Source organism: Talpa europaea (assembly GCF_964194135.1).
Source record: "Talpa europaea genome assembly, chromosome: 10".
Taxonomy (NCBI): Eukaryota; Metazoa; Chordata; class Mammalia; order Eulipotyphla; family Talpidae; genus Talpa; species Talpa europaea.
Window position 1 is genome coordinate 22,950,417 of NC_140077.1, and position 17,906 is coordinate 22,968,322.

The window sequence follows — 17,906 nt, forward strand, 5'->3', positions numbered from 1 at the left end:
CTCTGGTAAATTCTCTCACCCTCCCGCCCAGTGCTTGCATAAATAAATAAATAAATAAATAAATAAATAAATAAATAAATAAATCTTTTTTTTTTTTTTAAATGAAACTAAAGACTTAACAGCAATAACAAACTGTTAGAACTGATAAATTTAGGGCCTCCCCAGTGGCGCAGCGGGTTGAGTGCAGCACTGTGAAGCTGTCCGCAGCCTCTGCAGCATGGGTTTGATCCTGGCAGGCCAGGGAAATACCCACATGGCACAGCAGATCTCTCCTGGCTCGCATTCTGCTCCCCTCAGCAGTGCTTTTGGTCTGTCTGCCTGTTCTGCTCCCAGCTCTGTCTCTGGTGAATCCTCTGACAACCGCCCCCCCACCCCCACCTGTACCCCAGTCTTGTATAAATAAAATAAATCTTTAAAAAAAAAAATAGAACTAGGGCCTCCCTGGTGGCACAAGGGCTTAAGACGCAACCTATGATGCTATCTGCAGCCACTGCAGCATGAGTTCGATCCCCAGCCAGGGAGATACCCACATGGGGCAGCAGACCTCTCCTGACTTGCCCGCTGCTCCCCTCAGCAGTGTATTTCAGTCAATCTGGCTGTTATGTTCCCCACTCTGTCTCTGGTGAATCCTTTCACCCCCCTCCCACACCTCTGGACTGTACCCCAGTTCTTGTATGCATAAATAGTCTTTAAAAAAATAGAATAAATTTAATAAAGTTGCAGGATATAAAATATACAGAAATCAGTTGTTTCTATATATTGTGAACTATCTGAAAAGGAAATTAGGAAATCAGTATCATTTACAGTAATATCAAACATAGTAAGATACCCAGGCTAAGTTTTAAACTTTACTCAGCTTCAGTTTCTTTCTTTGTATGTCATGGTGTTTATTACAGAGAATGTCAGGATTAATTAGACAGTCCTTCTAAGGCACTAAGCCTAACAGTTAATACATTCAATAACATGATAGATTTTACTTTCTCCTAGTAGAACAACTGACGAACAGATCACAGGGGTCTGTAGTTGAGGAAGTCATTACATAATTTCTACAGAGCTTCTCTCCTAAACAAATACACTGAAACCTAGCATTTCCCAGAAAGAATTTTTAGGTGGTATTCCTCCAGTCTTGAGATCTTAGATGTTGTGATTGTTTATATACATATACATTAGGATTCAGTACAGTGAGCTTATTTACATTGCTTCTATAATCCAATAAAACCTTTGGTAGCTCTTGTCCTATCTACTTAATAGGAGATTTCATGTATTGGGAAGCTGGATTTAGGAGTGGGCATCAGATACCTTCCCTGCCTGACATGCGCATAGTTGAATATGTTACTTGATATTTTGTAGGGAAGAGTTTTCTATTCTTATAACTATCTATAAATGATTGGCTATTTTTTGCCTGGAAACCATGGAGGGATTGCTAGATCTGATTAGATAGATCAGCCATCATCCTACTCAAATCGTGAATTGTGGATGAAAACCTGAAGACAAAATATTCTGTAGCAGGAGTAGGAATTCCACTTAAAGCATGTTGCTAACTGAATTAAAATTTTGGTTAATAGTTGCATGATCAACAGATATTCACAGGCACAGATAGCTGAACCTGAATTATCAATTCTACTATTTGTAAAATAGTGGTATATCAATTCCATATCATAAAAGAGAAGTTTGTGTTTCTATAATGCTTTTTGGGGCAGGATCTCCCTCCACCCATACACCCATGCACACACCTGCACACATTTATATATACCAGGCACTTAGCTTTGTGTAGGTGGTCTTTGATGAATGAATAATAGTCTTTGTCATCTCTAAGACATATTACCTTGCAATGATATGTACCATATAAATTCTTTTTGCCCTGCAGATGTTAAACTTTTGAGTATTCTGTTGTTTTGCTCCTTGTAGTCCACAAAGAAGAGGAAAGAATAGTCTGATTTTACGCAGATCATTACCTATTTTGCATGTTGAATGGAGAATATGTAATCACTCATTTATAACTCTTTTTCTTCATATTCTTTATATTCTTTTCTTCATATTATATTCCTAATAGATGCTTTAAATGGTTTCAGTCTGTTAACTAAGAAATGCTTTTTTTTTTTTGTGGGACCCTCGCTGGCGGCCAAGGAAGGAACCAGTGCTGCAGAGGCTGCGGGCAGCCTCGCAGCCCAGCGCTCAACCATTGCGCGAGCAGGGAAGGCCCCTAAAAAATGCTTTAAGGACTGAGTTCAATCCCCCACCAGAGGAAAGGTGCTGGCCCACCTTTCTTTGCCTCAAACCTTTGAGAGTTGTGACATCAAAAAATATTAAAGAAGGAGGTTGCTGGTTGGTTGTGTGGAAAGTCCTCAGAGATGTCAGTTTTATTAATTTTTTTCCTCTTATTATTGCAAGTTCAGAAATGATTTTATTCATTAGATGGTTTTGAGGAGACTGATTCCATTCAGGCTGACAAGAAGCCAAGTGGTAAAATACAAATTTGGTCATTTGCATAAAGAATATGCCAGATACGTATGTCAGGTTGCTAGCACATTTTATCCTGGGAAGAAGCACTGTGCAATTGATTAGATTATTACTTAAAAAGAATCAGCACTTTTCAGCACTTTCTTCCTAAAGATACCTTTTGTTTACCTTGGGTGGACCTCTTAGCTGTATTTTTTTTTTTTTGAGAACAGAAAAGGCATGTTTATTGAAATACACTGCTAAGAGGACCAGCAGGCAAGACAGGAGAGGTCTGCTGCATGGTGCTGTACTTTTTTTTTTTTTTTTAAGATTTATTTATTTATGCATACAAGAGCTGAGGTACAGGCCAGAGATGTGGGGGGTGAGAGGATTCACCAGAGACAGAGTGGGGAACAGAACAGGCAGACCGACTGAAACACACTGCTGAGGGGAGCAGTGGGCGAGATAGGAGAGGTCTGCTGCACCATGTGGGTTGCTCCCTGGCCAGCTCGGGATGTGCTGCAGAGGCTGCGGACAGCTTCATGGTGTGGTGCTTAGCCCCTTCAGCCACCAGGAAGGCCCATGCTGCTGTACTTTTAATCAAGAATGGATTTCTAGGGCCTCCCCGGTGGCGCAGCGGTTGAGCGCTGGGTTGCAGAGCTGCCCGCAGCCTCCGAGGCACCGGTTCGATCCCTGGCTGCTTCCCGGCCACAGGAGTAGGGTCCCACATGGCGCCCAGACCTCTCCTGCAGCCCGCTGCTCCCCTCAGCAGTGTACTTTGGTCCTCCTGCCTGCTCTGCTCCCCGCTCTGGCTCTGGTGAATTCTCTCACCCTCCCGCGTTTCTGACTGTACCCAGTGCATGTATAAACAAAAACAAACAAACAAATAAAAATAAATAAAAAAAAAAAACATGCCTCTATTTAAAAAAAAAAAAGAATGGATTTCTAGAAATGCCAGAGCCCATCTATTTTGTACTGATGTTTTGCTAGTTTTACTTGATGTAGCAGTCAGGGTTCACCCAGTACATTAAAACTATACAATAATTTGATCAAAGAATATTTTTTATAAAGAGTGATTAACAGGATTGGACTAATAAGATATTGGCTAGTTAAGAAGTAAAGAGAATTAGCTGTACAATGTATATGTACATCATATGTATATGTGTATCAAATCATGTACACATATATCTTAAATTTTCTATCTCAATTATCTTTTTTTTAAGTATGAAAATACTTTTTTTAACGATTTATTTATTTATGCATACAGGAACTGGAGTCCAGACCAGAAGTGTGGGGGTGAGAGGATTCACCAGAGACAGAGTGGGGAACAGAACAGGCAGATTGACTGAAATACACTGCTGAGGGGAGCAGCTGGTGAGATGGGGAGGTCTGCTGCACCATGTGGGTTAGCTCCCTGGCCTGGGACCTAACTTGTGCTGCCGTGGCTGCCAATATCTTGAGATCCCTGACTTTAACCCCTGCGCCACCAGGGAGGCCCCCTCATTGTGGTTTTGATTTACATTTCCCTTATGAGAAGTGATGATAAACTTTTTTTTATGTGCTGATTGACCATCTGTATGTCTTCTTTGGAGAAGTGTCTATCCAGTGTTTGATTGGGTTTTTGTTTTCTACTTGACTTGTATGGGTCCTTTATGGATCTGGATATTAATTCCCCTAGCTGTATGTATGCTGTATGGATATTATCTCCTACTTGGTAGGGTGTCTGTTTTAGTGGAAGTTTCTTTTGTTGTGCAGAAACTCTTTAATTTGATGTAGTCCTATTTATTTTTGCTTTTGTTCCCATTATAAGTTGAGCCCCTACAGACATCATGAGGCAGTTGTGGAATGTTTTCCCTATATTTTCTCCCTATGTATAGATGATTTCAGGTCTTACATCCAAGTCTTTGATCCATTTTGAATTAGTTTTTGTAGACATCAGTTTTTTGTTATTGCAAGAATGAAGCAGCCAGTAGAACTGTAAGAAAATTGGCTTCCTGCTGGCTGAGTTTAGTTATGCTGTAGTATTAACTGTTGAGCTTTTTTTTTGAAAGATTTATTTATTTTTTTACAATAACTGGAGTGCAAGCCATGCGCGGGAGGGTGAGAGGATTCATCAGAGACAGAGTGGGGAACAGAACAGGCAGACTGACGAAATACACTGCTGAGGGGAGCAGCGGGCGAGACAGGAGGGGTCCGCCTTGCCAAGTGGGATTCTCACGGCTGCCGGGGATTGAACTCGAGGCTGCGGACAGCTTCACAGTGTGGCGCTCAACCTCCTGCTCCACCAGGGAGGCCCTTAACTGTTGAGCTTTTACAAATTAATACATAATTAAAATATTGCTTATATTCACAAGTATGAAAAGGAGATGTTTCCTTTAGAGATGTGTAGATCAGTTTTTGCTTTGTTTATTTATTAAATTAAAAAAAAAGATTTATTTATTTATTTATACAAGCCCTGGGTACAGTCAGAAGCGCCGGAGGGTGAGAGAATTCGCCAGAGCGGGGAACAGAACAGGCAGAAGGACCGAAGTACACTGCTGAGGGGAGCAGCGGGCGGCAGGAGAGGTCTGTGCACTATGTGGGACCCTCACCCTGCGGCCGGGGATCGAACTAGTGCTGCAGAGGCTGCGGGCAGCTTCGCAACCCAGTGCTCAACCACTGCGTCACCGGGGAGGCCCTTGCTTTATTTCTTTTGCTTACTGGTCAGAATATATTACATTTCATAAAACAAATTTCTTGGGACTTGGTAAGATTACAAAATACAATAATGATGTCAGCCAATCTATAACAGATAAACTTTTCTCCAATTCAACAGAAAATGTTGTTTAGCATACCATACAAAGCTACATCCCTTTCAGAATGTTCCCATTATATGATCCCAATTTTCTTTGCTGTTTGTTTTTTTCTTTTCATTTTTCCCACCGTAGAAAATTAAAATGTTTTGGTTTATCTACGTTCAAGTTTCTGAAGTGTTGTAGTAAAGAAGTAAAACATTGCAGTCCAAGACTTAAGATATTTTAATTTTTTTTTTTTTTTTTTTTTTTTTTATAGAGGCATGCTTCATCCATTTGTTTGCTGGTTTGTTTGTCTGTTTTGTTTATACATGCACTGGGCACAGTCAGAAGCACGGGAGGGTGAGAGAATTCACCAGAGCCAGAGCGGGGAGCAGAGCAGGCAGAAGGACCGAAGTACACTGCTGAGGGGAGCAGCGGGCGGCAGGAGAGGTCTGCGCGCCATGTGGGACCCTCCTCCGGTGGCCGGGGAGCAGCCAGGGATCGAACCGGCGCCACAGAGGCCGCGCGCAGCTTCGCAACCCAGCGCTCAACCGCTGCGCCACCGGGGAGGCCCGACTTAAGATATTTTGACTTTAGTTTGATACAAAAGTTATACACAGTCAGGGGAAAAAATCATACTTCAAATTTTGATTTTTGATCTTTTCCCAGACTAGTGACAGGCAGCCTGATACTCTCTTGTGATGCTGGGCAGTGGCAGTGAGCCTCAGCTCCCAGTCAGCTGTGCCATCATGAGGGCCAACAGCTGATAGTCTGCAGTGGACTGTATTGCCAGCTTTTAAAGCTTAACTATATTTTCAACCTTATGATTGACATGTCAGGTCATAATCCTAATGAACAATTCAAGGAAGAACTGTATTTGACATACTTCAAACAATGTTATCAAAGATAAAAGTGTCTCAGTTCTATCACTAGATGAGCTATATGTTTTAATTACTTTTTTACTTTAATTATTTTATTAGAAATTATAACCAAAGAATGATATTGGAGGCCTCCCTGGTGGCCCAGGGGTTAAAGTCCCAGCTGTGTCAAGCCATAGGCAGCCACTGCTGCATGAGTTCCCTGGCCTGGCCCTCCCCTGGCCAGGGAGCTAACCCGTATGGCGCAGTGGACCTCTCCTGTCTCACAGCTGCTCCCCTTAGTAGTGTTTTTCAGTAGATCTGCATTTTCTGCTCCCCACTCTGTCTCTGGTAAATCCTCTCAGCACCCCCCCAATACCTCTGACCTATACCCCAGTTCTTGTACCCCAAAATAAATAAAAATAAATCTTTAAAAAAAAAAGATATTGGGATTACATAATGAAAAAGTTCACTTATTTTCATGTAGTCAAGCCAAATTAGTAATAACAATGAAACTGAAGGAAAATGCAGCAAAAACAGGAAACCAGGAATCATGAAGATCGGACACCAAGAAAATGTATAGCAATATTATTAGTAACATCATATTAGAAAATATCAGATATGCACTTAAAGTCCTTTGAAATATGGCTAACTTTTGTATACTTAAGCCTATTTATCATTTTAAAGTTTTATGAATTTCGGGATCCCTACAGGCCCTCTATTTGTCACAATAATAGTTTCTTCACTCAAGTAGCATGGTCCATTTTATTATTTTTTTCATTTGGTAAGGTCATTTTTGTGAGGGCTATCTTTGTGATTAAAATAATTACATCTGTTGCTCAGTCTGCCTCAATTGTTTCGATGACCCTGAACAAGAGATATGTCACTTTTCAGTGTTTTCATCAAATAAGCATGACTTTTAAATTAAAAATAAGTCCACCAATGTGAAAGATGACACTTATGCCATTGCATTAATTTCATTGAAAATTTGATTCCAGGGTATGTTTATTAAGATTATACAGACTATGTGGGGCGGGAATGGGGAGAGGGGACCAACTGATTGGTGGTGGATGGTGACTGGACATTTGGTGATGGGTGTGGTGTAGGGTGATATATATAGTTGCTGAGGATAGGAATTGTAATCTGAAACCTATACAGTGATGTAAACTACTGTTATCTCAATAGAAAGAGAAGTTTTGTGTACTGTTGGAATTTAAATTAGAGATAAGAGGTGCGTTTTATAAAATCTTTGATAGCTAAAGGTGAATCTTAGCATGTAGATGTTTCAAATTTTTGTCTAAGATACAGATTACTGTTCCCTGAAATCTTTTGATATTACTTACAAACTTTGAACTGTTCCCATTACATATATTGGAAAAAAACCCTGCTGATCCGGGCACATGCCTGCTTTATCCTTTGTGTACAGCTTTTTTGATATCAGTTTAAATTTGATCTGTAGAAAAAGGAAGTATGATAGTCTTTTGTTTATCACTGGTTTGTATACCTATTTAAAATTCTCCAATAAAGTGACATTCAGAAGCTTTTAGGGCTGAAAAAGAAGTAAGAGAGTGCATACTTTTCTCAGGGTGGTAAGTCAAATTTAGACAACTTTAAATATAGCTCATATTTTGATAGATGTTGCCAAGGTTGTGGTTCTTGGAGAACAAATCAAGTTAAGCAATTCACTAGGGAGGAAACATTTAGTTTTGTGGGTATACAGTTTTTGTAGTAGTCTGCCAAAAGATACATCTACAGGATACAGGTTTGTTTCTCTCACTGCCTTGAATTTTGCAGATTCATGGGTTCAGCATGCCTCAAAAGCACTTACATTTCATTTTTCTGTAATTGATTTTTCAGCTGTGGATTCTGTTTCTGTTCCTTTCACTAAGCGTATCACTTTACATGTAGAGTTCCATCTAGTGGTAACAGTAATAATTGCAGACTGTAAGTAGATTTTAAAAAATGATCTTTTCGAGGGTGGTAGATCTTACCTCTGCAGGTTTCCCCCCACTTCCTGAAAATAGGTCATTCCTATTTAGTTGTTTTTAGGAGGTTGTATTTTTGGTGTGGGAATGCTATTATCATTAATTCCTGTGGCAAAAGCATCTCCAGACCCAAAAAATAATGTGCCAACTCATACCAATTAGGAACTTTGTGTTTTTGGATTGTGGGGAGAACCTTTATCAATCTCTCTCTAAGGATACTTGCCTAGTATGTGCATTTAAATGCTTGAACTCTTGCTCTCTCTGCATGCCTATGCACCTAACCACTAAATATGGTTCTGGCCATCACTTTTATGATAAGGGAATTCATGTTTAGTATATACTTTTGTTTTCTATAATAGTTACATGAAGTTGTAGCAAAATTTAGTCAGAACTACTCGGTTTCTTCAGAAAACTTTGTCATGGAAGATATTGCTTATATATGTAAGTATAGCATAATCTACGCAGTACTCTTCCTGTCAGACAGCTTTAACCGTTCTTAACATTTGTCATATTTACTTCAAATTCATTGTTCCCTTCTCCCCCTTGCCCAATGATTTATTCTTCACAAGAACAATCCTAGCACCCTAGAAATTTCCCTCATGAAGAACCGGGATGTAGATCAGAGGTGGGGAGGTGGGTGGTGAGAAGATTCACCAGAGACAGAGTGGGGAGCAGAACAGGCGGATTTATTGAAATACACTGCTAAGGGAAGCAGCGGGTGAGTCAGGAGAGGTCTGCTGCGCCATATGTGGAGTTAGCTCCCTGGCTGGGGACAGAACTCAGGTCGTCACAGTGATAGTGCTGAGACTTAACCCTCTAGGCCACCAGGGAGGCTCCCTCATGCTACTTCTTAATCACTAACCGCCACAGGTTTTTGACATCCTGAGTTTTAAATACATTTTTGCTTCTCTTTACAATTTGACCACTTAAGCAAGTTTGTCTAAACAGTATAGTTTTTTTTTTCTTTTTAAAATTCATTGGAAATGGCTTTATATAGTAAGTCATTGTCTCTCTGTGTGTGCTCATTTATATATATATGATTCTTTTGGTCATTGTTATATGTAAGATAACTCCACGATGGTGCACGTAACTGGGATTCCTCCATTTTTATTGCTGTAAATTATGCCACTATATATTTCATAATTTTTAAATCATTCTGGACATTATGCTTCCAGTTTTGGCTGTTTAAAAATTGTTGGAACGTTCTTGTTTGTTGTTTTTGGTGCACATGTGGCTGCACATTAGGTGTGGAATAGAATTGTTGGATCATAGGGGTATATTTATTCAACTTAGTAGCTAAAACCAAACAGTTTTTCAAAATAGCAGTATAAAAGAATTACTGTTTTTTTTTTAAAGCTTAGTGTTGTTAATCTCTTTAATTTGAGTCATTCTGTTGAATAATAGGTTGTCATTGTTTTTTAATTTGCATTTTATTGATGTCTAATGATACTGAAGAGTTTTTTTCATGAATGTGTTGGTCACTTGTCCAAACTTTTTTCTCATATTTTATTGAACCCTCTTGCTTATTTTTCTATTGTTTCTTTTTTCTTATTGATTTGTAGGAATTCTTAATATACTCAAGATATGAATCCTTTTTTTGCTATATATCTGTGACTGTAGCTGTAATATTAATACATATAACAGATACATTTTCCTATTCTGGCTTGCTTTTTCACTTTCTTAATGGTGTATTTTGAACACAAGTTTTTTACTACAATGAAGTCAAATATATTAATCTTTTTCTTCATGATTAATATTTTCTTTTTTTTTTTTTTTTTTTTTTTTTTTTTTTATTTTTTTTTTTTTATAGAGGCATGTTTTTATTTATTTATTTATTATATTTGTTTGTTTTTGTTTATACATGCACTGGGTACAGTCAGAAGCGCGGGAGGGTGAGAGAATTCACCAGAGCCAGAGCGGGGAGCAGAGCAGGCAGAAGGACCGAAGTACACTGCTGAGGGGAGCAGCGGGCGGCAGGAGAGGTCTGCGCGCCATGTGGGACCCTCCTCCGGTGGCCGGGGAGCAGCCGGGGATCGAACCGGCTCTGCAGAGGCTGTGGGAGCTTCGCAACCCAGCGCTCAACCGCTGCGCCACTGGGGAGGCCCATGATTAATATTTTCTATGTTTTATTTAAAAATTAATTTCCCTCTGTGGGTTTCAATAATATATTCTATATTCTAGAAAGTTTGTTTTATTCTCTACCTTTAGATCCATAATTTACCTGGAATTTATCTTTGTATATCATGTATACACACAAAAGATATTGTTTATAATGTCACTTGCTGTACAGAAATAAGTATCAGATTTCATTTACCCTCCCCAGAGATGTCCAAGTTCCCCAGCACTGTAAGTGAAAAGGTCATCCATTTAGGTGGAATTGCAGTTCCACCTTCATCCTGAATCCAGTAAGGAAAGCAAAGGAAGTAATAAAGATAAGGTCAGAAATTAATGAACTAACCAACAAACATGCAATAGAGGGATTCAATAAAACCAAACCCTGGAACCTTGGCAAAGCTAATACAATTGATAAACCTATAATAAGATTCATAAATTTAAAGAGGGAAAACAAATTACCAAAGAGGATATCATTATATCACCTAGAGGCATTAAAATGTTCCTAAGAGGATATTCAGTAAATTTGAAAATTTATGTGAAATAGACAAATTCCCAGAAATATATAACTTACCAAAGTTAATACAAGAATAGAGAATTTAAATAGTCCTATAGCACAAAATAAATTGAATATATATTTAAAATCCTTACAAAGTAGACTATGGATGGTTTTATTATCCACTTTATTTTTATTTTTTTAATAGAGGCATGTTTTATTTATTTATTTTTATTTGTTTATTTGTTTTGTTTATACATGCACTGGGTACAGTCAGAAGCATGGGAGGGTGAGAGAATCCACCAGAGCCAGAGCGGGGAGCAGAACAGGCAGACCGACGAAATACACTGCCAAGGGGAGCAGTGGGCGGCAGGAAAGGTCTGCGCACCATGTGGGACCCTCCTCTGGTGGCAGGGGAGCAGCCGGGGATCGAACTGGCGCCACAGAGCCCGCGGGCAGCTTCGCAACCCAGCGCTCAACCGCTGCACCACCGGGGAGGCCCTATTTTTATTTTTTTAAAGATTTATTTATTTATGCATACAAGAACAGGGGTGCAGACCAGAGTTATGGGGTATGAGAGGATTCACCAGAGACAATGTGGAACAGAACAGGCAGATCTTCTGAAATACACTGCTGAGGGGAGCAGGGGGCGAGACAGGAGAGGTCTGCTGTGCCATGTGGGTAGCTCCCTGGCTGGCCAGGTTTAAACTCCTGCTTCAGAGGCTGCGGATAGCTTCACAGTGCTGTGCTTAACCCCTTGCGCCACCCGGGAGGTCCCATGAACCACTTTTTTTTTTTTCAAAGATTTTATTTATTTATTTATTTATTTATTTATTTATTTATTTATTTATTTATTTATTTATGCAAGCACTGGGTACAGTCAGAAGCGCGGGAGGGTGAGAGAATTCACCAGAGCCAGAGCGGGGAGCAGAACAGGCAGAAGGACCGAAGTACACTGCTGAGGGGAGCAGCAGACGGCAGGAGAGGTCTGCGCGCCCGCCATGTGGGACCCTCCTCTGGTGGCCGGGGAGCAGCCGGGGATCGAACCGGCGCTGCAGAGGCTTCGGGCAGCTTTGCAACCCAGAGCTCAACCGCTGCGCCACAGGGGAGGCCCCCCATTAACCACTTTTAATCGAACATTTTAAAGAAGAAATAACAGTCTTATATAAACTTTTTCAGAAAATAGAAAAATAAGATTACTTCCCAACTAACTTTTTTTTTTTTTTTTAAGATTTACTTATTTATACAAGAACCGGGGTACAGGCCAGAGGCGCGGAAGGGTGAGAGGATTTACCAGAGACAGAGCGGGGAACAGAACAGGCAGACTGACGAAATACAAGACTGAGGGGAGCAGCGGGCAAGACAGGAGAGGTCTGCCCCGCCATGTGGGATTCTCGCTGGCTGGCCGGGATTGAACCCACACTGCAGAGTCTGCAGACAGCTTCACAGTGCAACACTCATCCACCTGTGCCACCAGAGAGGTCCCCAACTAACTTTTTAAGATCAGCACAGCCTTGATATGAAACCTAACGAAGATAATACAAGAAAGGACAATTACAGGCCAACCACAAATATGGAGAAACCTAAGCAAACTTATACCATATTAATTCAACAATATATAAACATGATAATACATTATAACAGCATTGAGTTTACTCTAGACATGCAAGGTTGGTGTAACATTAGAAAATTAGTGTCATTTACCATATAAAATACAGGTGAAAAATAATATTAACAGAGGAACACACATTGACTCATTTTTATAAATAATGCTTACCATACCAGGATAAAAGATACAACCCGAATATCATAGTTTTCACCAAAATGATGGATGGTTAAAGAAAGATACCATTTGAGCCTTCCTGGTGGTGCAGTGGTTAAAGTCAAAGTGCTATTAAGCTGTCGTCCCCCACTGCGCCATGAGTTCGAGCCCAGGCCTGGGAGCTAACCTATATATTGCCCAGCAGACCTCTCCTGTCTTGCCCACTGCTCCCCTCTGCAGTGTATTTCAGTAGCCTGTTCTGCTCCCCACTCTGTCTCTGGTGAATTTTCTCATCTTTGCCCCTCGCCCCCCACCCATCTCTAACCTACACCCCAGTTCTTGTATGTATAAATAAATAAAATAAATTTTTTTTTAAAAAAGAAAAAAAGATGCCATTTGAAAATTTGTTTTACCATAATTATTTCTAAAGTTGGGGTTTCTTTTCATGTTTATTAGTCATTTAGGCCTCCTGTTCTCTGAATTTACTTGACTAATTTTCTGGAGTAAATGTATTTTTCTTGTAAATTTTAGGCATACTGATATTCTGAATGCCACTCCTTATATATTCATGACGGATTTCTTTTTCTAGTTTATGGCTTGTCTTTTTTTATTTTAAAGTTTTGAATTTATTTATGAATGGGTTGTATGTTCACATGCATCAAAAATCCAGAAAATACAAAAGAGCATACAGTGAAGTTTCTCTCCCACTCCTGTTCTTTCATCCAATTCCTCTCTCCAAAGTCATTGTGACTTCATTTTAAAAAAATGTTTATAATGTCACTTGCTGTACAGACATTTTAAATTTTAATATACTTCTGTATTATTTCAGTCTTGGTGGATTGTGCTTTTTATCTCCTGTTTAAGAAATCTTTCCTCTGCCTCATTAATTTATTCTTCCAAACTGTTTTCTAGAGTTTTTAAATTTAGGCTGTTCGTTTTTAGATCTATGTTCTGTTTGGAACCTTTTTTTTTTGTATGTGGTATGAGGTAGGAATTATATTCCTCCATATCATAAAACTACTTGTACTTTTACTTTAGGGAATTGTTTTGTCTAATACAACTTTTCGGTGGTGATGGAAGATACTATTGAACTTAATAAGCAATTTGGGAAATACAGTGAACTAGTCCAGTTCTTAAAAATTTTTGTTTTGTTCCTACTTGCAGATGAGTGCCTAGAGTTCTAATAAGTCTGCCTTTCAGGTCCCATAATGTGTCCTTGTGTCCTCTGACATGTCTGGAATTTGTGTAGGCTGAGATGGGGCAGGGAAAGGAGGGTTCTTTTGTCACAACTAAGGAGAAAGCTTTTTTCCTATCCATTCGATGTACCAATGCCTCATCAGAAACTTTCAGCACTTATGTAAGAAATTTGTTTTTTCTTGAACTTGACAAACTTTGAGGTTGTTTTAAAAGAAGATACTGTAAAGTAGGAAGTTAGTTTGCTTAAATATAATACTTTAAAATTTTTTTTTAGCTTTGAATCTCTTAAGTTCTTAGCCATGTTCCGTGATAGTCTCAGCTCTTTACTGTGTATTGTGTATTTTGTGGAAAAGGAGTAGTGGGCTCGGTGACATGGGAATTACAAGAACATGTCTTTTCCATTTTTCATCTTTCAGGTTAGTTTTACTTCTTTTTTGACCAATGCTCTCTTGGTTCTTGTCTTACCAAATGTTCTGTTCAGAAAAAATGAGGAAAAAGAAAAAAGAGAACTAGGTTAAAGAAATTAATGTAGGGCAAAGCAAGAGTAAATGATGGAGGGAGAAAAAGCATAAGGGAAAAGTAACAGATTACCTGTGTTTTAGAGCTTCAGAGGTATCTTTCTTGTATATTTTTTTGTGAATAGGTAGGAACAACCTTGAACTTCTTTACTCTTCTGTCTACTACACTTTAAGAGCAGGTGCTATTTAGGGGGTGATGCCTAGACTGAAAGAATTCTGTTGAAAAACACTGTAGCTAGGGCTTTATGCTTCTCTTTCTTTTTTCACTTGTGTTTGATCCAGCTCAGTGCTGGAGGGTCAACTGTGAGGTAAGGTTTAGAATCTTAACTTAGCCTTGCTCGGGACATCAATGAAATAAGAATTTGGAGATTGTATGTATGTATGCATTTCTGCTTCAGCCATTTAATGGATACTACTCATGTACATTTGCATGATAGGACTAACAGGAGCTGAAATCTGTTATTTAGAATTAAAAGGGATGTGAGTTCATAAAATCATTGTTTAGGCTAGATATGATATGAATGTTGATATTCAGTATGAATGCGATCACTCTCAGACTCATGTTTTCTGGCTCTGGGTAGAAAAATAATTAAAAAAAAAAAAAGAATATTTATTTATACAAGCACTGGCTACAGTCAGAAGTGCAGGAGGGTGAAAGAATTCACCAGAGCCAGAGTGGGGAGCAGAACAGGAAGACTGACGAAGTGCACTGCTGAGGGGAGCAGTGGGTGCGGCAGGAGAGGTCTGCTACGCCATGTGGGACCCTCTCCGTGGCCGGGGAACGAACCGCTGCTGCAGAGAGTGGGCAGCCTCGCGGCCCAGTGCTCAACCACTGTGCCACCAGGGGAGGCCCAGATTTATTTTAATTTATGCATACAAGAACTGGGGTGCAGGCCAGAGGTGCGGGAGTGTGAGAGGATTCATCAGAGACAGAGTGGGGAGCAGAACAGGCAGACTGACTGAAATACACTGCTGAGGGGAGCAGTGGGTAAGACAGGAGGTGGGGTGAGACAGGGCTAGCTCCCTGGCCTGGGGTAGAACTCTTGCTGCAGTGGCTGCTGATAGCTTAATAGCATTGACTTTAACCCCTGCACTACCAGGGAGGTCCTGACTCTTGTTTCTTGACAGAAATAAGCTGATGTTTAAAAAAAGAGGTTTTTGTTAACGATTTAGGAAACAGTTGCTTTTGATTTTAGTTGGCTTATAGTCAGTTGGCATTTTTAGTTTATGCAGGAATGATAACCTATCTTAAACTGTGTAAAAGCCTTGAGGAGGCAAGCATTATAAGTTCTCTTTCTTCAATAACTTTTTGTCTTGAAAACATGCATTCATAATTTTAAATTTTCACCTGAATTCTTATCATTTTAGAGAAAAGAAGTAATTTAGTTAGCTACCAACTGGAGATTTGGGCTGTTGATTAAAAATTCTGTAATAGTTTTTCAGGGAAGTAGAGATGAACTTTGAAGTATACCCATACCTTATTTTCATTATAGCGTTATTAAAAATTAGTCCATGTAGTGTTGGAAAGGTGTATCATAGATTACTTACATTTAATACTTACAGGTGTCATTTTTTTGGAGCAGTGCTTTGGTGCCAAGGGTGTAGTGGGAGACTTTTGTGATTTTTTAATTGTGGAAATCTGTATTAGTCAGGTGAATTTCGACTTTACTTGATAGATAAGTTGTCCTTTCTGGCTTGTATTACATCTACTCAGAGGTTAGAAAATAAATAACTGTTTCTATAATAAGGATTAGAACAGATCATTAGATAATAAGTGATGTGTGCTGTAAGAGATGGAATAATGCTGTTTTATATATATGATATTGGAAGTAAAATGGAGTACAGTTATTAGGCATTAGGAAACAGAGAACAGGGAAGAAGATATTTCTGAGAGTCAAAAGAGCTTTGCTGGGATTATGGCAAAGTACTGTAGGAGTGGAAAACCAGCTAGGGGCCAGCAGAACATACAGTGTTATTCAATGATGGAAGAATGAAATTAGAAGCAAAATGTAATTCCCCAAGTACTCTGGAGAGAAGAACCTGTCCAAATAAAGATTGGACTTAGATGATGGGAGAGAGGCATTGAAAATTAAAGGATTTAAAAATAAAAGAGTGACTTCTTGCGGGAGGGACTAATTCTTGGGTTGCTTGACAGAGAATATTTTATCTATATTATTTAATTTTTAATGAGGAAAATGCCTTCACATATTGTGCAATTAAACAATATAAAAAGAAAACTATATGGCCTCCTTGGTGGCACAGGGGTTAAGTCTCAGCACTATGAAGCTATTGGTAGCTACCGCAGCACAAGTTCAATCCCCAGCCAAGGAGCTAACCCTTGATGCAGCAGACCTCTCCTGGCTTGCCTGTTCTGCTCTCCACTCTGTCTCTGGTAAATCCTATCACCCCTTGTACCTCTTGTCTACACCCCAGCTTTTGTATGCATAAATAAATCTTTAAAAAAAAATAAAACCTGTTTTTCACCCTGGACAAGGCTGAATTAATATCTATTTAGTGTACCTCTAAAATGTCTTTCATTCTAGTGAAGGCTTTTTGGCTCTGAGGAATAGAATCCAAGGGCAACTGGATCAGTTAAAGGGGTCTGATTATAAGGAGATTATTTACCTATATTGACCTAGGAATCACAGAACCCTGTGGGTAGAGTAAATGTATCTGAAATGTCTATTACATTATTATAGTGTTAGCTCTTACATAGTCTCAGGTTTACTGTCCTGAATGTGGCCTGACTGTGGCCTTGTCAGCAGTTGCTTGTTGTATAGTACTGACTGTATTCACAAGAAGGCCTTAATTTAATGATTATCCACTGCTGCGTTAAGGGAAACACCTACAGTCTAATGTCTTACAAGTTTTTAACAGTAATTAATCCAGGGTTTGACTGTTCTATAAGGAAACATGGCCCATGTGACTAGCAATTCTAATATACTATTAGAGCTGGGAGTCTGTAAGGATCTGTATCTTCCTGCAGTATATGCTTGAAATTAAGAGACAAACTTAGGTAATATCAAACTGGCTGTTCGATGATTTCTTTCATTAAACTAAGTACTTAAGTGTTTGTTTCAGTGAGTATTACCTCAGCAACAAGTCCAAATTGTCTTCTTTTGTGCAGTCAGTAGAATAAGGATTAGTTTTTTTTTTTTTTTTGTGGGACCCTCGGCGGCGGTCTGGGAACGAAACGGCGCTGCAGAGGCTGCAGGCAGCCTCGCAGCCCAGCACTCAACCACTGCACCACCAGGGGAGGCCCAGGATTAGGTTTTTCCAAAGACCAACATGTAGATGAATCTACAGAAAGTGGGTAATGGTATGGTTGAGAGGACCTGAGAAACACATGCAAAAATGATCCCAACAATCCTTCTGTTTCCTATTTTCCAGTGATGCCATCTGCAGTTTTGTTATCTGCAATGACTCTTCCCTTCGGGGTCAGCCCATTATCTTCAATCCTGACTTTTTTGTGGAAAAACTCCGACATGAGAATCCTGAGGTGTTCACTGAGTTGGTGGTCAGCAATATTACAAGGCTCATCGATTTACCTGGAACTGAGTTGGCCCAACTAATGGGGGAAGTGGACCTTAAATTGCCTGGTGGGGCTGGTCCAGCATCAGGATTCTTCCGGTCTCTGATGTCTCTCAAACGGAAGGGTAGGAGATGTGTCTGGGAAGGCTGGGTCCATGGGCTTCACTCCTAACATCTGCGTGAAGTTACTATGACTGTAAAGGGTTTTTTTGTCATTTTTCTCATTTTTATGTAG

General features: G+C 39.6%; 1 protein-coding gene across 4 annotated transcripts in view; it reads left to right on the forward strand.

Moving 5' to 3' along the window:
- Positions 1-17,906, forward strand: part of ARHGAP19 (Rho GTPase activating protein 19) — a gene marked incomplete at its 5' end in the record, with an annotated part of 46,474 nt that overhangs the window by 2,998 nt on the left and 25,570 nt on the right. For 3 of the 4 annotated variants that reach the window (XM_084245648.1, XM_084245649.1, XM_084245650.1), the window contains one exon: positions 17,531-17,796. In XM_084245648.1, the coding sequence (XP_084101774.1) occupies positions 17,531-17,796 (266 nt within the window). Of the gene's footprint in view, positions 1-13,723; positions 13,783-17,530; positions 17,797-17,906 lie in introns of those variants that run through there. The other variant, XM_084245651.1, reaches the window with a different exon arrangement.